Source organism: Lepisosteus platostomus, chromosome 12, assembly GCF_059453375.1.
Source record: "Lepisosteus platostomus isolate fLepPlt1 chromosome 12, fLepPlt1.hap1, whole genome shotgun sequence".
Taxonomy (NCBI): domain Eukaryota; kingdom Metazoa; phylum Chordata; class Actinopteri; order Semionotiformes; family Lepisosteidae; genus Lepisosteus; species Lepisosteus platostomus.
Genome location: NC_142622.1, coordinates 5179493 through 5202476, shown reverse-complemented (window position 1 = coordinate 5202476; position 22984 = coordinate 5179493). Strand labels below are relative to the sequence as shown.

The window sequence follows — 22984 nt, the reverse complement described above, 5'->3', positions numbered from 1 at the left end:
TGGAATCACAACGAGGTTCTGAGCGCCTGAAGGTTTGGATTTGTGCTGAATTGTTCTGTAGAATTAAAGAACTACAGCTCCCAGAGGCCTCAGCAGTGGGGTGAGGGGTCAAGATCAAGATCATGATTGAAAACAGAGAAAGATTATTGTTTGATGTTACAGGCATGGAGGAAGGTCACGGCCAAGGAATAGAGAGTCCGCCTGAGAGGGCTGCAACAGTTGGAGACAGAGAGAATCCTTCAGGAGGAAGACAAATTCAAGACAGCAAGGGTAGGAGAGCACGTCCTGGAAAACAGTCCAGGCAAGACTGCAGAACTGGATGTATACAGACAAGCAGGGGTATAAGGTTGTTTGAAAGCAGGACAGCTTCTTGAATATTTCAGAGGGAACTTCATTTGTTATATTTTGGTAATTGGTGCCCCTGTTAAAAGAAGGCTTGAATAAGGAATGGGTTTTCACATATGTACAGTATTGTATTGTGAGCTTTGTGGAATGAATGTCCCAATATTTCTTCTTTTTAAATTGGACACAAACACATTTTCAAGTATTACAGAACACCTGTGCCTAGTTACCTAGTTACAAATAACTCCAGTCTTTGGGTCATTGAATGGTCCATATTAATGTATGCAGTTGTTTTTAGGTAAAATAAAATTGCAGAGGCAAACTAAAATGCTCCAGCTGTTCAGTTCAGAATGACCTAAACGTTTTAATAGATTAGTGAACACTGCAATGGTTGAAATATGATCCTTCCATTACGTTAGGCATTTAAAACCCTTTTCCATGCAAAACTGGGAAGAAACAGCAACACTACAGAGCTGTCCAGTCAACTGCTTAAACAAACAGAAAGTTTCACTACACTGAACGATTCAGAGAAGACTAAATTAAGGTGGACTTAAAAGGATGTAAAGCAAGAAATGAAATACAAGACAAATACAGAAGTTCTGGCACAACTGTCTTCATAAGATGGAGAGCTGGTGAGAAATGTCCTTCGGATTGAACTCTCTCGGCCATGGGATTTGTTAACCGACAGCATACAGTAATTAGTCATACTCGAACTACATACTGTATATAAATACACTTGCCAATTCTTTTTCTCCGACCATTTAGTTCGATTTATGAATTAGGTCAACAGCGATAAGAATTGAGCCACCTAGCACATGTTCGGTACCTGGGTGTTTGGATAACAACTGCAACTGTTATCACAGACAAAGTTCTTTCATCGCTCCTCAAAATTCCAAGAAAATAAACCCCGTAACGAACAAGACAACGGCTCACAAAATAAGATAGTGCCCCTTTAAAGCCCGAGCATGGCAGATGTTGATAGCTGATGCTGTTGCTAGCAGGAAAGACATGTTGCTGTGAGCCCCGGTAGTGGGCCTCTACTTTCCTGCAGCTGTCTGCGGATTGCAGCTAATTGTATCCACTTGTTCAACCCCAGGGATGGCGTCTGGAGGGGGGTCCGAGTGCCACAAGCAATCTTCTTTTTTTTTTTTTAAAGTACCCAACGGTCATTTCCTCTGGTATAACTTGCATAACGACATATGACAAGGAGAAATTAATGTTAATGGTGGTGGAGGGTACGCGGCTGGGGAGGGGGTAAGGGGGGGGGAGGGCAGGACTCTGCAGTTGCCACTTCAATTGCTCTGACACCGGCTGCAGGCAGTCCACCCCTGCGCCCTGCCAGGACCTCACATCAAACATGGCCAGGGGCCCACAGCTCCATTCACTAACGAGCCAGCTGGTCAGTGATTAAAAAAGCTGAAACAATACCGTGCACACTCATCCAGAAAACATTCGCGAACGGCGCTGATCTGACTAGGGACAGCTTTACAATGCAAAGAAAGACGGTCTTAGGAAATTGGTGAAGAAAGACTCCCCATGTGCTGGGAGAGATAGCAGGTTACAAAACAAGGCCCATTTTAATGCCTGTCCACCCATAATTTGGCAGACCAGAGGCGGTTATTTTTGGTAGCCACCCTTCTCAAACATGACTCCACAATAGATTTCAACCCGTTTTCCTTTGTGGCTTAGTTTATTATGGCCATTTTCAGCATCCCCTTGTCTGCCTCTGATTTGAATTCAGTTGGTTTTCCAAAACTCTGTCTAAACACAACAGTACTGTATGATGACGCTTCTTTTCACCTGACATTAAGGCAGCTGATAAAGTGAAACCCAAGTGAAACTAAATACACAAGATTGGTTAGTTAACTACAGACCCACAGATTGCTTAGAGCTGAGAGTTTAATGCCTGTAATTGGAGCTACAGGTGTTTCTGTAGAGTTTCGATTTAGACTAAAGCCTATATCACACTAGTATTCATCCTCTGAATTTGTTTCCTAATCCAGAATGGTTTATGGATTAATTTGTGGCATTGAATGCACTCATAACGATGTCTGAAGGCATTGGTTTTCCCTTTTTCAAGTGGCCCGCGGTATATGTAGTGCCTGCACATTAAAACAAAGATCCAAACCTTTGAGTCTCACACTCTGTGTGTTTCAGACAGGAGTACTTGATACGGTAACTAAAAATCAGCTGTTATATGTGTAAAAACAAACAGTCAAATGGGATTCCTATAATACAAGCAAGGTAAACAGTACTACCTTTTACAATATGTGATCCAGGTCCCTATATCAAACATCCAACAGTGCTTATATGAAAAATTATAACATCAAAGTTCTTGTTCTTAAGAGATAATAACATGGAACAAGGTTCCATCTGGAAAGAGAAGAACCACAACACCTGGAACATTATACACCAACAAAGCATGTTTTAAACATCACATAAAGAATAAACTTGACTTGGAATGTTGAATCCTGCCAGATGATGCTTTTAACTTTGAACCTTTACCTAACCAGATAGGTCAATTGAAAGCAATTGAGGGCATTTTAGCTCATTCAAGAATAGAGTCACATCCCACGTGGGACAGAACTCCCTGTCCCTCTCAGTCTGTAGTAAGGAGTCTTAACTTTCCTCCACACTTCTTTCCCCATTAGAATAGTGTCCGAAAATACAAAACACAGCACTTAAACCAGAAAAAAACTTTATAATTCCAAGATAGTGTCCAGTGTAAACAGAGCCTCAAGTTAGCAGTGAGAAATTTACAAAGCAGTCAAAACATGCTTGTGGACTGCATCCTTTATTATGGAAATATGCAAGGAGCAGCAATATTGTTTATTGTAGTCAGGCATAATGCAGGACATCTGCCTGCTAAAGTTTGTGTAATTCTCTCCCTATGCTTCATTAACTTCCTCATTATGGCCAGGAGACAGGATTCTGTGGTGCACAGGCTGGGCAGTCTAGTCACACTCCCAAGGCAGGAAAAACTGGTTGATGTCTTTCCAGCCCATTTCATTTGTAGGCCTCTTTCATCAGTTACCATGTGGTGGGTCTGAGTGCTTTTCAGTGTGGCATCTTCCGTAGGAGTGGAAATGAAGTTGTTACGAAGTTTCCTGAATATTATATTTATTTATCTTGCGGTGCTTTGCCACAAAAAAACAAAATATGGCACAAAAAACAAGAAGAATCTTGTTTAACTCCATCATTCACTTTCATCTTGACTTACAAATAATTTTATAAGGTCACATCATTTTAAGCAACATTTCAAACCAACTTATCTGAAGCTGGCTCTCATTTACAAGATCTTACTTTGAAAAGTGGACGAGATGAGTTTGATTGTTAATGCTACTGTGTTGCTTCTTATGTTCAACACCTACACTATCACCGGTGCTATGCTGAACAGATGCCAAGATAAAATATCATAAATGTCCCCATCCCTTATGTTCACCACATAAGGGATGAGGACCTCTGTGTATGTGTACTGCATGTGTGGGGAGACAAACTATACAGCACATGGGGGTGACTTATAGCTGTGCCCCCCTGTATATTCTGAAGGGTGTCCTCACATTAAGTTCTATGTAATGAAACATGGCAAAGTCCTCTAGTCTTCCACCATGTGAGATGACTAACTGTAAGAATGTCCTTCTTCCCCTGGCATTCATACTGTACCTGTAGACTCCTTGAGATCTGACAGGCTGAGATATGCTAAGACGATGCTGTCTCCACAGCGAACTGAGAAGCCAACCTATTTAAAATGAAAGATGATGATTCTGTATTTATTTGTATCTTTTTTTTTTTAGATATATACAGATTACCTCCAAGCAGCACTGCACAGAAAATCCTCATAAAGAAAAGGTGTGCGAAAACAAAATTATTTCACAAATCCCACATATTTATGATCAAATCACAGATGCTGTACAAATTAAAATGTATGCCTTGCACATGCATGGCTGTTCTCTCTGAGAAGCATAGAATTTTTATTTATACTGGAATTAAACCAGTTTCACACATCTTTCCTTTATATGGAATGGTGAAAGTGTCTGGTAGGAGGAATTACGCTCCTCAGTACTCACTCGGACTTCTCACACACTGTATCAGATAACTGTGATCAAGGAAAAATATTTCTAAAATATAGCACAACCCATTTACACAAATTCTGAGTACTTTGGAAGTGCAGGTACACATTGTCAATATCCTTAAATTCAAAAGAGCTGTCCACAAACTCCAAATTTACTATGTTACTAATGAGCAAAAGGAAATACATCAGCGTCCCAGGATCAATAATCAATATATTTGTTGGTATAAAATCACAAAAAAATACTAAAGGAAAGAATTTTAGAGTTTGTGGTTTCTTCTATATTTTTTAATTTTAGGATAAAATCTTTTAACAGCAACAATTTCGTGATTCATTTAAGTGAGAAAAACAATATTTTTTAAAGTCAGTTATCTGTTAATTCGCCCAAATTATGATTCAATTTCTCTCCCATTCTTTAATATCAGTTACTGACTTCTGAGAAAAACTGTTTCACCTTTTAATGTAATGCAATATTTTTTTAAAAACATTAAATCCATCTCTTCTGTTGATACTTTATATAAACACACCCTCAGGGCTGATAATGAAGGAAATGTGATAGATACATTTGGAATTTAAAGACGTGGGAAAATACGTTATTCTCAAGAATAAGGAACTGTTAGAATTTCTTGTTTTCACTTTCAGAAAAACCATAAGAGACAGTTACAAAATGCATGGAAGTCCAAGCAGATAAACATCTGTGCAAAAGCAAGCAAATGTCTTCTCTTTCCTTAATATCGCAGGACCTAATGATTTGTAAGAGCCTTATCTCCTCTCACAGATACAGGTATACTGTTTGACTAAGATACAAGGTATTTCCTAAAACACATAATGGTCTAAAGCTCTTGTTATAAAATAACATTCGGGTTAGAAAATAATCTAAAATCATAATAGGAGTGTGAATATGAGGGATCAGTAAGTTCACAGAATAATGTACTTAAAAGTGATTTTAAACCCAAATCCCCATTATCATGTTTCACTATACTTCCCATTTATTTGAATGTGTTTTGCCCCACTCTTCCTTCAAACTTAAACGAGTAAAACAGTTCTTCACAATCCCCTCTAATAAGACCTCCACAGCCAGTTCTGACTTTTATCACTTGTAAACCTGATCATAGTAATAATCCGTTACACTTATATAGCACTCTCCTGGTTTGCCTTAGTGTTTCAGTACAATATCCCCTTGTAATCACAGTTTTATGGGACATGTGGGCAGCTATCAGGATTCCCTCTGAACCCCTGAAGCCTCTTGACTATTGATTGCAAAACCAGCTGGGTGATGGCAGGTCTCTCTCCCGAGAGCTGAATAATGCAAAAGCTCACATTCTAACCCTCAGCCTAATTTACATGAAAATATGAGTGCTGTCTTACAAAACCTTTAAATTTGGGAATACCATTTATTTTTTTATTTGGAACAGATGGTCGTGTGTGCACTGCACGCAGTGGAGAATGAGGAAGAGGAGCTACGGTACCTCCCCCCGACTGAGATATGTCACACGGGCCACAGCCCCACAACGACCGGAGGAGAGGCACGTCTGTCGCCGACAGCACAGCGTGCCGGCAAACTCTCGGGAGACCACAGGATCACTGGGCTTGTTGAGAGCTGAGAGAGTCCTGGCTGAGTATTCTGACCCCCGGTACCACAGCTTGGGGAATGCCAGTCACAATTGGCTAGTGACAGTCGGCTAGTGACAGTCAGCTAGTGACAGTCAGCTAGTGACAGTCGGCTAGTGACAGTCGGCTAGTGACCCAGGCTGGAAACCAGCCCTCCCCCGAGCCACTCCAGGAGCCTCGAGAAAATTCCGATGACTACAAACTTTGACTGGGCCAAAACTGGGCTCTACAGATGTTATATCCTGACTGGTGAACTTTTCTTTTATTTTTTGCCAGCTTCACTTCTTTTCTTTTCACTCGCTGTAGTTATTGCTGTACTGTCAGGAAGCACTCTGACAATGTTTCATCTATAAGCCGAAAAAGAAAAAGATTTTGCAAAAAACATTTTCCGTCATATGAACTACTCAAACTACCTAACTCTAAAGAATACCCTTGGCTGAACGCTGGGTGATAGTTGGATCCACTTACACTAGAGAGACCAGAGACCCTCCATCCAGTACCTTCATACAAAAATCTCAGAGGAGATCTCTGAGGACTGGTTTTTACAACGCATGATCCCAGTGGCGAATCTGTGACTCATCACCTCTTACCAAGAGAAAATAAAGTTGGCAGGTTCCTCTCTGAAGAGCTGATGAATTGATGTCTTCCACTGGAACCAATCTTAAGCATTGAGGGTCCTGGATGGGTACCAGTCTTGTGAAGACCATAGACATACATGAGTGCTTAAGGATTACCATTAACAGTTCTCTGGGTAATGTCAACCTCTGCTGCTATCCTAGCTATCACCTACATATAACTACAGTAGTCTTAAATTTGATTTCCTTCAAATTACGCAAGTCTGCTTTTGAAGCTGACTACCATTGAGTATTTGGAAGCTCCATTATTTTTGCATTTTTTTCATACCTTTCTTGACAAGGAACTAAGCAATGACCCTTTGCTTTTTTGAAGTATAAAGTCATGAGGAAATAAACCTTTAAATGAACCATGGGACAGTTTGCTGCGGTGATCTTAAACACAGTACCTTGTTCTGTAAACTTCCTGACCCACACCCAAAAGCTACAATTCATTACAAATAACCTACACACTGACTTTCTGTAAAATGATATCTTTATTAGAGCTACCAACACCAGTCCTATCTCTGTTCATGTGAAATCCTCCTTGACCCTCACCAGAACACAGCAGTCTGAAAATGGATGGACTTAAATCCTTAGAAAAACAAACAACTTCCAAACTGCTATAAACATCAAGGAGAAGAGGGAGTAAGCTGAGCGCACAAATTAATCATTGACCCTACTGAACACATTTTGTTTAACTGAGCTACAAATTACTATAGCCCCAAGCTTCTTTTCAGATATACAGAAATAACTCTGTTCTAGTAACTAAATGGTCATCAGACATATGACTCAGGAGTACAACATATGAGATCTGGAGAACACCAAAATCATATACAGTATTGCACTGCAATGTAACTGATTTCTATTTTCAGGTGTAAGCCAGTGGCTTCTGTATTTTTTAATGACATGCATTAGTTTGTGTCTTTTACCTTCACTGAGTCTTTAATACCCTTAAACAGCAAAATGCACCGTCCTCAAAAGCTAGTTCAAAATGAAAACCAGGGGACTTCTTCAGAATCAACAGTGAAACATGAACCAGATGATACATATGGAAACAAGAGCATAGCCCATTTAAAACTGAGAACAGGAGGCACAAAAGGTTGTGGGAGTCCTGAACAAACTGTGCAGCCATAATGTCACAGATTATTTTATCAATTAGAATTAGAACTACTTAGAACCAAAAGTGGTTGATGGAACACGACTCTCCTCATTTGTAATCTTTCTTATACTCTTAAGTAGTTTTAAACCTAAACTGAAACCTATCAGAGAACGTCTCAGTAATGACAGCAATCTCTTATATACACAGTCTAAGGTGGGGCACTATTTCGCAGTGAGATGTAGTAAGTAGCTGGATAGACAGGAGATGTTTAGAGTTGCAGGAAAATCCTTGCCCTTCAGCAAAACTCCAGAGAAACAAAGGTGGAGGATGTGTGGCATGACAGGTTCTCCTCATTCCGCCTGATAATGAGGGATCTCACAGTGGGGTAAAAAACAGAACAAAAATTGTGACTCTAAGAATGATTTAAAAAATGACTAAAATATATATTTTCTACTCTGCATTTTATGGATTCAATGTTTCTTCATGTCTGCAGTAGATTAATGTAATGATTAACACTTACATCTAGACATGCTTTCATTTTTTATATTTAGAAAAGTGCGCATTAACAATATCAATGTCATTTTGGCTATTAGCAAATTGTGTAGGTACAAGTTTCACTATCAGGATTACTCCTTTCATCGTGATTCATTTATAAAATCCTGAAATAGAAGGCTGTTTTTTCTGGTGCAGCCCCAACACTTTAAAGCACTCATTTAATATCTTCTGAGATATCATTATGTCACTGGAGCCAGACTTTCCTTATTGATATTTTCCTTAAAATAGCATTGATTTTGTACATGCTTTCAGCACAAAAAAATACATGTAAGCTTCCCCAGGAATAATAAAATAATAAAATAATGTATTGATCCACAAATGTTCACAAATCAAAGAAGTGAAACATTAAAGGGCATAATCACAAAAATGCTCAAGGTGCAATAGTAAAACTACACTACCAGCGTCAGAAAATATCCTGGACAAAAAAATGTATTTGCATGAACAGTTTGTTTAATATGATCTAAATAATATTATAATTCATAAAGACTGTACTTGGCAAACAAGATAGTGTTCTGTGTTCAGAATGAATATAGCACAAGATAAGAATGACATATCCACAACTATACAGAGCAAGACATATCTAGAAATATAATAAAATGGAAGCAATCTCAAACTGCATTTGGTTGATTTCACACTGTGCACAAAGACATCTACATTAACTGCAACTATGACCATGGCAAAGAACAAAACAAGACTCGATGTGAATCGTGCAAGATCACAGAAACACTAACACTAACTTCTGTGTAGCTGCGTCAGATTCCATGATTTTGCCTCACTGCAGGGGGGCAGAATTCAGACACATTCAGATTTGTCCACTCGAATCCAGTGAGGTACTGTACACCCCAGTACGAGAGGAAAACACAGAGTTAAAAATAAGCACATAATGTATAAATTATACAGCAGAAGATTGGAAAAAAATACAATTGAGATGATACACTTTAGGGTACATGGCATGTCGTTTTTGACGCTTAAATGTGAGAGAGAATATAAAGGATGCCAACTAAAACATCTTACCTTTGTATTGCAAATACTTATTATTAAGTGAAATAAGTGCAGTGATCCAAGGTACCTTAATGGTTTCAGGTGGTACGCCTGGCTGAGGAGCTTTCTCCAAATATGTGGTTAAATCCTGATCCACATGCTCAAAGACCAGTGTCAGTTTGGTCTCCCTGTCTGTTCTGGACACTGTGCAAACATCAAACAACCTAAAAGGAAAACAAGGTGGACAAAATCAGCAGGAGACTGAACAATCAATTTCCTAGACAAAGTCAAAAATGAACTTTCATTCAATGGCTCTGAACTCTGCCTCTGTTTCTGTGCTGTTTTACGTTAAGAATAACAGTGTGAAAGCCTCTCTGACATCCTGTGCTTAAAAGACATACAGTAAATGTTGATATCCTACCCATCCACTCAAATGTGCATATGCAAGGCCACACAAGAAATGGTCTAAAGACTGTCAGATGACAAAGGATTTCTCTGGCAACCCCAGTAATTCATCAAGTGAACCCACTTAATTTTCTAATATTCTGTTTTCTTTTAAACTTTTGAAAAGAAACGTAAACATTGGCAGCTGTGGTTTGTATTAGTGATGAATACATTCAAGTTAGAGGCTACTTTCTCATTTGTAATGATTTATTTAACCTTTTAACAAAGACCTCATTTTCCATTTTTAACTACCTTTACCTGTTCTTTATTTAGGCTTTTGTTTCATTTCCCCATGTTTAGACCAGATTTAGTACAGTTTCAAAAAACTCCTATAGCGTCTGGCAAGCTATGACATTCTGTCACTTAAGCGCAAATAATTCATCAACCCTTGTCTTGGGACTAATAGGGTGTTTGGCCTTAGTGTACTGCAGGGTAACTTGACCACACTCCATCTTACCAACACCTCACAAAGGTATGAGTGGAATGTTACATTTTTGGACTCCATACCCTTGATGCAAGATGGAAAACTAAGTTCTACTCTAGTTAAGCAAACCATTTTTTAATAGATGTTAAATGCTTTTTTGTTATCCTGGAATGCTTTAAAAACAAACATTTAGAAGGGGTACATGTAGCATTCCTTCTCCACACTCCCAAATAAGTTGTGAGAAAGATTTATCGAACCATGTTTCAGCAGTTTACTGATACAAAGACATTTAATTCCTCTCTCCAGGGCTGAAGGTGTCAGGTTAGCTCCTGCGTAGGAGTGCCATTCTAGATTAAAAGTGTAAGGATGCCAAGGAAGAAAAAAGATCAGCATTGATAATAAGGGGCCGACCTAGGAGCTAATAGTGGAGCTTAATGTTACCATCCTTAAAAATAAATTGGAGATTTTTTAAATAATTGTTGTCTAGTTAACCCCCTTGTTACAGCATTAAGAGTTCTTTGCATAGGCTGTCTTACAATGGGTATCAGAATACCACTTTATATCACAGATGGAACCACCTGTGTGCACTAGTCCACTCTCTGTATGACAAATTTGTAACCAATGGGACATGTACTAAGACACAGGAGGCTCACATTACAGTGTCACATGCATGGCTCTTCGGCAAATGGAAAATGCAGTTTTGCTAAATAGCTAAGGTCTGTCATCCATGAAATCTTGAAAAAGATCAGGTTAGAAGCTAATGAAAAAGGCTTCATCACTAACTTGAGTGACAAACATAATCCCAGCCGGGTACAAAAGAACACAAAAAACATTCCTTTGACAAGCCCTTGGTAACTACCACAAAACCCTTGAAATAAACAGCGATGAGGCAGCATCTCTAAGAGCTGTGACAAGGCTTTTTGGTCAAACAATATTTGATCTTGGGCTGTCTGGAAAGGATAGTAAGAGAACCTTGTTACTGCAGGCACTATCTAAAAGGCAATGGTGTTGTTCACAGTGTTGTTCATATAACTGTGGGGTGAAGACAGAGGTTTATACCACTTCACACTGACAGCAGTGCTGATTACTATTCATAGAAAGCAAACAAAAGGTCTAGTTCATGCATGTAAAATCGAAACGCTCTGACATTTTGGCAATACACTTTGAGAAGGAAACCTCCAATTTTTTAACAGTTCAAGCAAATTAAGAATAAACAGGGTTGACCCTGAAATGCAGTATTCTAAGATATGTAGCCTGAAGTGAAGAAATCTAGGGAACACCAAAAAACTAGAAGTTAGGGCACTGTTAATCTGGAATTGAAAAGTCAATGTGCTTTGGAGAAAACGGGAGAATAAACCCTTACTTATTCTGGACCAGCACAATCACAGCGCAGACAGTCACCATATGGAAATAATAAGGGTTTCATTAGAAACATCCTAGGCCTGTCTGTACTTAAAATAGGATACAAAATACATATTTTGCATCTGTAACTATAGAAAATTCCTATAGTACTCAGTCAATTCTCACATGAATATACACCACTAGATCTTTCAGAGTTTCAAGACGTGTAAAATATAAAACATTATGCACACAAAGCCATGAAGGAGTAGCCTTGATCGACCTTTGAAAAGTGTGACTGGTCTAAATCACAACACCTTTGTCTTACAACTTCTCTGAGCTCCCCAGGGTGACAACAAATACTACACAGCATGGGATGGGTATCAAAAATTCCAAAATCCACTAGTAAGAAGAGCAACACAAGGTGAAACAACAATGAAACCCATCAAGTGTGAAAAGCAAAACATGTTTTAGAATTCTGTTTAAGATGCAAAAAGTGGAGATGTTTGGAAGATGGACACTAACTGAAGCCATTGTAAATCATCATTAATTTGTTTTACAATTTTAAAAGTTTTACATTTGTTTTACAATTTTGCAAGCCGGAATTTCACTTAAATTTAAGATTTTCAATAATGATCGCAATCCATGTCATGATCTTTTAATGCTTAATTTTTTAAAATGTTTAATTGCCAGGCAGCTGAAGTTGCAACATTCCTATCAGACAAAGATGATGGTTTAAGGAGACCTGAACTGGTTTCTGATCAGGTGAAGTGGGGCTCCTCTGAAGACTAAGATCATCTCCTACAGTAAGGATCTGACTTCTGTCATTGCTACATTTAAGGACTGGAATCATAGGAATGAAGGATTGACATGAAATTACATGCAGGTCATGCAAACATATCATACATTTTGAATAAGAAGTGGTATTAACTGGATAAGAATGTATGTTCAAGGCTGCCTTAATCTTCTGTGCATAATGGTTGACTATATGCACCACAAAAAGCAAGACAAGATACAACTCCATACTGGCCATTTGAGGTACAATAATACCTGCCCCTCTCGTTACTCTTGTGCCAAGACGTTTTCTAAATAACAGCTCTACTCTTGTTGAGGACTGGATGCACAGATGGATTTAAATGAATAGACAAGTGAGATAAAGTCAGTCACAGACTGTAAGCCAACCGCCAGTCTCCCCAGAGCCTAGATTCAAAGACTTTTCACATCTGCAGGTCACAGATGCCACGCTATTATCAAAGCAGATGGTGGTCCCAGCCCAAATTTCTGAGCCCCTTATCCACTTAACTGCGCCACACTTTTAAACTACACTTTCAAGATAAAACTGAAATACAGAACCTGAAATGACACTCAAAATCTCAAAATGTTCCTTTGAACTCTGATTTGCCACAATATGAAAAGAGCATTAATTCAATATAGACATGAGACTGGAAGACACCAATCACAGCTCAAGCAAATATCACAGACAGGTTTTTTATACGTGAATTATGTGATGATAATTCATGTTCTAACAACGGATTATGTTCTAACATTGTATCAACGACCGATACAGCTACCGGCAAATACTAAAACACTACTAATACTCCTGTTCAACAAATAGAATTAAAAAAAAAACATTTTTGTTCTTCTAATGTGAAAAAACATTCTTAAGAACAGGTATAACAAATAAAAAGTTTTAACTGAAAGGAGGACATTCAACCCAAAGTGACAGAACAGAATACTTTGAGAGATGCATGAAGTGTACAGACAAGGGCAAGTGTGATAAGTGCAAGTCTCTGTATGCCTCGTGTTCAGAGGCAAATAAGATATTAAGGGTCTGAACTGAAATGTTGGGGTTATAATATTCAGAAATTTGGGTGACAAAAAAATCCAGCGTAACGAACAAACAGGAGACTGACAAACAATACGGCTCACAAGCTTTATTGGCAATCATCAGGTGTTGACAACAGAAACCTAAATGGACCACAGGTGGGATGTACCTGTTTTACTCCCTTATGTTGCCGAAATGAAAAATCTGTGCCAATGTTCAGTGCCCTTTCAGTCATACTAAGGCACTGTCAGATTGTTCTGACAACAGGACAATCCAATGAACCCTGTGCCTTCTGCTGGCAGGCTTGTTTTGTCATTGTTATGGAGGATCAGTTCAACATCTTTTTCCATTCAGTAGTTATTAAATCTTACTTGAATCTTACATTGGCATATTAACACAAAGACAGGAACACTAGCATGGTATCGGAAATGAATGTACATTGTGTCTTTAAACAGATACCAAGACAAATTGCGGTAGCTCAAGGGAATTTCAGAGTCTATAACAGGCAGTCAAAGAGTAGACTCAGTGTCTTCCCCCGATGGCTCATTTAAGACAAAAAGTTCCCATCTCCAACTACCACTAAGTGGAAGGAAAACCCTTTGCGTGTAGCCACCACTGAGGTGGTTTCATAACGAAATTAAACAGCCAAATCCTCTTTCATATGTAACTGTCTATTCCATAGCTGTGGGTAAACAGTGCCTCCAAGGAGACTACAAATACCAACCATAAGAAACATATTTTATTGCATTACAAGGAGCAGCTCATGACAAAAAGTGTCCTGGAGAAGACAAAGGTACAGAGACACTTCACAGAAATAGCCGTCATGACACATGCAGTCAGAAAAGCTAAACTTTCCCAACATCTCTTAACGTCTGGAGGGAAATCCCCCCCAAACCAACACTAGTATCTAAATTATTACTTTTATTAAAATATTACTCATTCAGTAATGTGTGTGCAGTATTGATAAGAGAAATGAGTACAATTTTTTAGGAGTTTCTTGTCAAAATATGAAAAGCCATAGGGCAGACAATTTCGGTAGTTATTTCACTTCCTGACTCACAAAGGGACTCAGTAGAACTGCTTACCGAACAGTGACAGACACCTCAGTAACAACATGCAAATGACATGAAAAAGGCCACTGTGGGGACAGCTTAAGATGCTTTTTTGATACATTTATTGGTTTGACAAATGGTACTTATGGTAATGTATGCCAAACAAATTCTCCCTCTGATTTCTATGGTGATACTAATACTAATCTAAACAGAAATCTAAATGTCAGCATTAAAAGACATAATTCTCCATGACCACAAACACAAACCCAAGAAAAAAATCTAATAGTTGAAATAAAAAAAAAGGAAAATGACAGAGTGGGGAGTGCAATAAAGTCTGAACCACATTTGTACAGATAATGCAAATAAAATAATAATAAATTAAATAACATCCTAGAGAGATGGCAGAACATGGACAGTTTGCTTTAATATGCCATCAGCATTGAGAGAGCAGGAGTCTCTGCTTCACACAAAGGGTGGTGGGACATGTTGTCAAAGCCAGTGATGACAGCTTGACGAGACACTCAGATCAATTCAGATCCTACCAGCCAAGCAGGCTAAAGGGGTCAAGTGGGCCTCCTTTCTCTTCTATATTTTGTCATAAAAAGTGGTGAAAAGTTAAAAAAATGTCACAAAGACGATTCCTAACAAAACAGTCTTTTTCTCGGGGGTCCCTACACAGATCTTAAAACAATCTCTAGGGAGAACTAAAACAAAAAAGCAGCTAATTCCTTTGTGAATAGCATGATGACCACCTTAGGTGTCTGGCTTACAATAGATACTGTGACAGTCCTCAGAATGTATGACTACATACACATTTTGGATTTACACACAAGGAATGAATACCTAAGTAAACTAATAGCCACCTTTTATTTTTCTAGTGTTTCAGCCACAGCAGTGAACAAATCCCCCAGATCTGTTATCTTCTCCTTCCATGTTCCATGTGCCAGATGCCCCTTGTGCAGCTCTGTATCTTCTAAGTACAGTAAGTGGTTAGCCAGTCATCTTTACCTGGCTTGAGGTGGTAAAGAAATAAGCATGTACAGTATAACACAGCTTGGCTTTAAAATAATCACTTTCAAATAATCGGAAACTGAAATCTCTTAAAGAAGAAAAATTCTGACACATTTAATACTCAAAGTCTATATTCTTGATAGTCTTCAGCACTTCTTCTTAAACTAGGCCTCAAAGTTCTATACTAATTGACCCAAAATTGTAATTCACTGTAAAACTACAATGTCCCTCACACCATTCATACGCTGTATATATTAGTTTACATATGCTAACATATGAATGAATGAATAGAAATAAAACTGCAAAAAGACTTAAATTACTGTAATATTTAAGGGGTAAGTTTATTATCTTATTCTTCAACACATATTGTCCAATATTCCTCAGTCAATCTAAAGAGATCATGGGAATTAAAAAGTAAAGTAATTGTAATTAGAAAGTTGATAAGGGAGATTTTTTTACAGGGAAATCATTAGTTTCACAGGCAGCTGATTAAAGTCAGACAGCTGAATAAAAAAATGTCTGTCAAAGACACTGGGTTCAATAGATTTTAATATTTTCAAGTCAGGGAAGTCCTCTTAAGACATACAAAGATGTAGTCTCTACCTACAGTACAGTATATTGATGTTTCACAGCAGGGAATAAAGTAAAAGTGACTTCAATAAATGAATGTCATGACTGGCTTAAACATTTTAAATGCGATAATTCAAAATATAAATGGACTTGGATTTAATACATGCAAGCAATTAATCTACAGAGATATGTAAACAAGAAATCCAGAAGAAAAGCAGCCTTCACTTGATTCCTGTGGTAGAAGTGCTTCTAATATAACAGCTAACTGACACTTGACGAAACCTTCCATTCTGGGCTCAGCAACTCATCTTGATGAACTACACCAGTCAATAAACACTCAATACTAATAAACCTTTCTCTTGTGTGCCGGTGGTAGGAACTGCAGGAATTGATCTCTTCCATTGCTTCCACGTTTACTTAAACCAAATTAATCACTAGTCCACTCCCAACTATGGGTTCATAATATTTTGGCTGTTTGAGTCTTATATCACGATTCAATACTCTTCTTCCAGGGAATAAGCTGACTTGCCCCAACACAAACATACACTTACTGTGCATCCTTTTTATAACAGTGTTCTGCATGAATTACACTGTTCATATTCATTGTTCACTGTCTATTTGAACTGGAGAGGGTACTGTAAAATTTTACCCTGCCTGATGAAATTATGATATTTTTTATTTTCCTGATGGTTCTACATGACTATTTAGTTGCTTCTCTATGTGTCCATAGGTGTTGACATTACCAATCTATTAAAAGTATTAAATGACAGCTATTCCCTTCCTTTATAAAATCACTGGACAATTTTACTATTTACCCGCAGAACAAGGGATTAGAACTCAATGTGTTCTAGCTGCTCACATATTTCAGAAATCATGACATCTCCTTCCCAGATCACTACCTGATAGGTTATAAAAAGCTCCTGAAACTTTTTGCACCAAGTACTGATGTTCTTTATTTATGCAGATTTAAGAAGAAAATCTTTGTGATGTATAGTACTATATCAAATGCTTTCTAAGAATATAATAGTTGAAATATGCCCAATTTGCTATGTCTTCTAAACATCACATTTAAAGGCTGTACTATATGAACAGAAACATCTTCTTAAGAACTCATCAGGTGCTGGAGACACATTATAAATGCTCTACAATATAGGTTTTCTGTGTACTGATTGTTTCTATCTTTAGAGTAATATAATCTGGAATACAAGGCAGAAGGCTATTGTCTTCATCTAAAATGTCTGTAAATTGTGCATTTTCTGTACGTTAGCTATTGCAACATAATTTTTATGCTTCTCCTCAGCAAATTATTGATCTTGCTAATTTTAAAATACTTGGGATTTTAACCAGGGTTTACTCTTGCAACAGGACATTTTGCTGGTAGTCCTTCAGCATTCTAAATATCCTTATTATTGTAACACTGCACAAAGTCAGGTTATGCAACTTCTATTTCAGTTGACTATTGGTTTTGCTGTTCTTGAAATTGCACATACAGTATTATGCATGTAAAACCCCTCTAATGATTGCTTTCCGTCTTAGACATTTGATATAAAAAACACTTGTGTCTTTTGAGCTGTGGTTTGCTCCCACAGTCCAAACACATACAGACTGGTAGGTTAATTGGCCTGTGGGAAAACTGGCCGTGGTGAGAGTTTGTGTGCCCTGCAATGAACTAGCATCTCATCCAAAGTGTATCCTGCCTTGTGCCTGTTGCTTGCAAGGCTACACTCCAGCTCCCCCCTGAATTGGATGAAGCACTTAGAAAAGACCTAGAGACTAGAGACCTAGAGACTAACTACAGGTAATGGATTTAACATTATTCTCTATTTTAGTATATTAAAAAAAACAGTTGCTCCTGTAGTAATTTATTGCAAATGTGAAATTAAGCTAGCACATTTCAAAGTCCTTTAAGCTTGTAAACTTGTAAAAATGGCCAAATTATTGATTGTTTTATTTAAGGTGAGTTGTAATTTTGCATCACATGCAATTAACCGAAAATCACAAGAACATCATTACATAACCACAACCAGCATATTTGGTATTTCTTAGAAGGTTCTTAAGACACTTGATCAAAACAGTTGTCTAAAATTTTCACACCCATGTTTATTATTGTTTCTGCCACTGATAACCAATCTTGAACTTCTCACACTTTTTGTAGTTGCCCTGCAGGTACGCAATCTATATAAAGGAAGGCTTCATTGCAAAATAAGGTCCAGTGTAGCTGACACAATTTACTGACATTCACTTTGAGATAAAATTACAGTTTCAGAAAGGGGAGAGCTGTCCCCTGACAACACTAGAGCCAACTCTTGACATGATCCTGGAGTTCTCTGAAGGTTCGAAAACACCTCGAGTGTTCAACCAGCACAGGGGTGAACCCTTTGCAAAAGTAAAGAGTGCTGTAAATCAATCTCACTGCTAATAGCTTTAAGAAAGTAATATTTCATCCATATATAACTCGAACTGGAAAGCACCTGGCTGATAAGGTTTCCACGTCATGAAGAGATGAAGTTTCAAGAAAAACAGGCACAAGGATACAGAGATGTGACCTGAAGGAAGGAGAGGCAGCGAGGAAAAAGTAGACAATGTCGAAACAATGTGTGGAATTGTGGAAGTGTCTTCAGGGTTCTGGCAAGAGGTTCTCTGGACTTAGTAAGTGTAATTTTGACCTGTTTGGTTCCAATCGCCATGTGTATTTTCACTGACGAGCCCCTGCGGGGTGGAAGAAAGAGGTCCTTGTACCAAGAGTCAAACTTGGAGTAAGGTCTGTGCTGGTTTTGGCTGCCATATATGCAAATTGTCTTGGTCAAATTCACATTATAAGATGGAAATCTGGATCGGTGTCAGTACAACAGCACTATATTAGTCGGTCACGCCAGCCCATCTAAAAAGCAGCTGATTGGCCAGTATTTCATATTCCACAAATGTACCGACTCGAGCACCCTTTCAAACAATGTGAGGCTAATCGGGCAAAAACAGAGCATATGGAATGACACCCTCAAAGTCCAGACCTCAGCCGTAAGGAATAAATCTTTGTGCAGGACTCCTAACAGGAGTACCAAACATACATCAGCACACGTGTGCGTACATCAGAAAGGAAAACGAATAAAACACCTACGTGACGTTTTTGGATACAATGTCAAAGAGGCTGTTAATATTGCCAAAGGGTGCAATACTAAATAAAAGAATTACAGACACAGAAAACCAGCTGTGTTCTTAGTTTAGCATTCATTTCAGGTCAGATGAGTTTGCAAAAATTAACAATTTTAGATCTTAAAAGAATACTGTTTGTGTGCAATCTAAATGACAAAGCTTAAGACTGGTCTGTGTCTGGGAAATTAAGCAGACAGCAGGTTGATTGAAAGTCCTGCATGTACAACAGGCATCTCACACCACAGAAACACTTAGTGTAAACACATAAGTTACACAGGTGGAAGTTTTCAAAACATACTGACATTTTAGGATGATAACATTCACCTGTTCAACTGTTAAAAACAGTTTGAAAATAAAACTTCTGTGGGAATGTAAATGAGATTTCAGAAATTCTTTTAAAAAACAGCTCGAGTAATCTGGTAAATGGTTTTATGCTTTCATACATACTGTACATTTCCGATAAATTTTCTTTTCATACACAAGAACATAAACACCTTCTGTTTATCACTGCATTTTCCTAGGACTTTAGAGAGAAAAGTTAAATGAAACTTTCACTAAACTCTGATTTAATGAGTCTTCAAACGAAATGCAACGAGTAGATGCACTGTAATAACATTTCATACGGAATCATTATTCTCATAAATCCAGCTGATGCAGGCAGCTTTGGGGATACCCCCTCTAATCTCCCAACTCAGATATCCTCCCCCTTACCTTACAACGTTGGGGTGCTCGAAGGACTCCAGCTGTCTCAGGACCGCCACCTCGCGGATGGTAGAAAGTGGCATTCCTTCTTCTTCGGTTTGCACCCTGACTCTTTTAAGGGCAACGAAACGGCCCCCGTTCTTCAGATCCCGTGCTTTGTATACCTTTCCGTACGCCCCTTCCCCAATCTCAGCAACAGGCTCATACTGTTGAGTCAGACTGTCTTTCTCCATTTTACGGCGTGCTGCAACTTTGTAAAAAAAAAACAACAAACCAACTAATCTGACAAACCCCGTCGGGCACCTTGAAATGTTACGAAGAAGACATCATCAGAAGAGCAGATCTAGCATCATCGAAGTCTGTTTGAGAAAAGCAGAAGAAAAAAAAGCGCATTAGTCGATCAGAAAAAAAAACGTTACATCCACAAAACGTGCAGAGTAAAGGATATGTGGCTTTCTTTTAGCCCCTTCTAAAATAAGATCTTCTTTGAATTTACCTGACACTCCCACTAGGCTGTTCTGCATATCAGCTCGAGTCTTCCTCACATCTTCCCCAATTCAAAAGCTTTTGCACAGCAGCTACACATATTACAATAGAGCTTCATACTGTCAATGCAAGTGACGGAGAAGCGTACCAGAGGTGCGCTTCGTACATGTTTCTATTTTGTTCCCGAGAACTAGAATTTGAATTTAAAAAAAAGACGAAAAAAATCAGACTGAACATTTCAATAGCGCAAATTTGAAGGTTTACAGCCACCTCTTTCGCCTTTAGGCTTTCCAAATGTGAGCTGCTTAAAAATAATTCGGTTCAGCACGTGGCTCCGTGTGCATGGTATTGTTCGATAAATTTAAAAAGCCAGCAGTAAGCCCAAGTTATCATCTGATCAGCCCGTATGCAATCAAGTCCCTTTTCCTACATTCTTTACAAATGCAGGACGTGGTATTCTTAAAACGTGGCTCTGATCGACCACTTTAAAAATGCAGTTTATTAAACCACACCTCCGTATTTACAGCATCTTTATACAGTTTATCGAATAACCCCACAATTCTCAAAACAGAACATTAAAGGCAAAAGTACCAGCCAAGGTACGTGTACATTTGTGTGCGCGTTTAATGAATGTAATAGATATATATACACACAATTAATTGCACAAACATTTGATGCTGTCATCCAATGACATCAAATTACCTGATCGATATCATTTAGGACAGAAAATTCCGCAAGGACGCAACGTTCTGCACGTCCTTTATAAACTGCGATGAACCAGCTCGTCCTTTGTGAATGGAAGTTTGCAAATACTTCACAGATCCCTTACTGTCCTAGTCAGGGCCACACAGGTAGAGAAACAGTGAACGCTGGGACCCCCATTCTCCAGCAGCAGCAATTCAGGCAGATCTAAAAAAAAGGGGGGGTATTCGTCTTTCACACAGAAAAACAGTGGAAGTGCAAAACCTTTTTTGAGATCAAAGTGTATGGATGAACCCTTTAAACTGCAAAGTTCTTTTTTTTTTTTCCTAGCGAAATTTCTTTCTTTTCTTGTCCTATTCCAGAATATGCAATGTTGTCTGTGAGCTCCGGCTCTTTTTCCCTTTCCCACGCAGGCTGAATGTGTCTTGACCCCCTTCAGAGAAGTTTGACATAGAGCAGGAACATTTCCGCATTCCTCAGTGACTACAAAGGAAAACCGCCTCCTTCTGCTTTCTCTATGCCTCCTTGCTTCTTTTGCATTCTTAAGTTCTTTCTTTCTCTCTCTCTTTTTGTCTCAGTGTCAAAAGCAGGGATCACCACAGGGGAAAAAAAGCTGGGCGGCCACAAAGTTTATTGGACGCACTGGCCGATGTACCAAGCTTTTCAAAGCTCCTCTGTGCACAATGCTGTATTGGAAACGAGACTGACACAGGCTCGCTGTCATCCCAGATCTCAGGTTCAATGCCCCCCATGCACTACACTGGGTTAGTGTCAAGAGATATTTAATTCAGATCAGCTTTTTTAAATTGCGGCAAATATTTCAGCAACGTTGATAGCAATGCCCTTGTAATGCAACCTGGCATTTAAACACAGAAGCGACTTTCCTTTAAACTATAACCAAATGTTCTGCTGAAATTAGTCGGTTACCTGGATACCTGTAATTTGATGGGACTAAACACAGTCTATATATAGACGCATGCATGGGGCTCCATAAAAATACGAAAAAAAAGATCAGAAATTCTTAACAGTGTTTTAAAAAAAGACAACTCGCCAACGGGGCGCCTTTCACTTTCTACTACTTTGTTTCTGATAACAAAGCACATGAACTTTATATAACATTATTTCTTTGGCAGACTATAAAAATGCACCCCCTGATCAGAGGAAAAGTTGTATACATACCAATTAACAAATGTAAGACAACGTTCCGTTTTTTAACCCCTCAAGCCTGGATGAAGAACCTTTTGCAGTATTGTCACTTTGCACACACATTTCTGGCTTTATTACACGGATACTCACAATCGCTACGCCGGTTCTAACGTGGGATAATGTCTGTTTCTGGAGAATTAAAGACCAAAAATATATGCAATAGGTATGTCGCACATTTCAGTATCGGTACCCAGAATACTACGCGATGCCTAAATATCCGGTCTAAGAGCATAAATTCTCCCAATATAAAAATAAGTTACACGCAAAATAAGAACTTCGGCACAATCAACGAAAAAAAATGTTATGTTCATAACGGGAAACCGAAATGAAATCAGGTGGATGATGCGCTCAATTAGGACAGGGAGAAACGGTCTTGGTGCGTTATTAAAAGGGAAAGCAGCAACAACAGCAACCTTAAGAGGCCAAAATAGGGACACGAATATCATCAGCGCATACCCTTAAAGGCGACTCCTCGGAGAAGGAAAGACAGTTTTGTCGCTGCAGTTTCGGTTCGGTTTTCAGGTCATCGCCCTCCACCCCCCCTCAAGAAAAAGACACATCTGCAAATGTCTGTAGAGGAGAGCTGGGTTTATAGTTTAGGATTTGTGTTGGTATGTTTGTAACTGTATATGAAAAGTTCACATCTGCTGTCTCTCTTGAAGATGAAGTTTAAAGACGTTCCACTCACGCCATGTAACTTTAATAGCGCATTTGTATGCCTATATACAGCATTTCCCCCTTTATTCTGTAATTGGTAAGTAATATTTTTGTAATATATGACTTAGAGGGTATTAACGCGTTGT

The 22984-nt window shown here is 38.6% G+C and overlaps 2 protein-coding genes across 7 annotated transcripts in view; one reads left to right on the top strand and one right to left on the bottom strand.

Annotated features, from left to right (window-relative positions):
• cdk6 (cyclin dependent kinase 6) overlaps positions 1-22705 on the bottom strand; it is a 78472-nt gene extending 55767 nt beyond the window's left edge. The window contains exons 1-4 of one of the 5 annotated variants that reach the window (XM_088600546.1): positions 22638-22705; positions 20976-21182; positions 19797-20146; positions 9360-9495 (exon numbers count right to left, since the gene is read on the bottom strand). In XM_088600546.1, coding sequence (XP_088456672.1) covers positions 9360-9495; positions 19797-20020 — 360 coding nt within the window. In that variant the 5' untranslated portion in view covers positions 20021-20146; positions 20976-21182; positions 22638-22705. Of the gene's footprint in view, positions 1-9359; positions 9496-19796; positions 20147-20283; positions 20704-20975; positions 21827-22154; positions 22583-22637 lie in introns of those variants that run through there. The other 4 variants (XM_088600543.1, XM_088600544.1, XM_088600548.1 and 1 more) reach the window with 4 other exon arrangements.
• LOC148650913 (uncharacterized) lies at positions 160-7004 on the top strand. Of its 2 annotated transcripts, XM_088600549.1 has the most exons (3): positions 164-270; positions 4137-4191; positions 5827-7004. In XM_088600549.1, the coding sequence occupies exons 1-3, from the start codon at positions 165-167 to the stop codon at positions 6095-6097; spliced, it is 432 nt and encodes a 143-aa protein (XP_088456675.1). In that variant the 5' UTR covers position 164; the 3' UTR covers positions 6098-7004. The 2 variants fall into 2 exon arrangements, 1 of the variants encoding a protein (XP_088456675.1); XR_015925610.1 differs by lacking the exon at positions 4137-4191 and having other exon boundaries at positions 160-270.
• Positions 22706-22984: the final 279 nt, after the last annotated feature.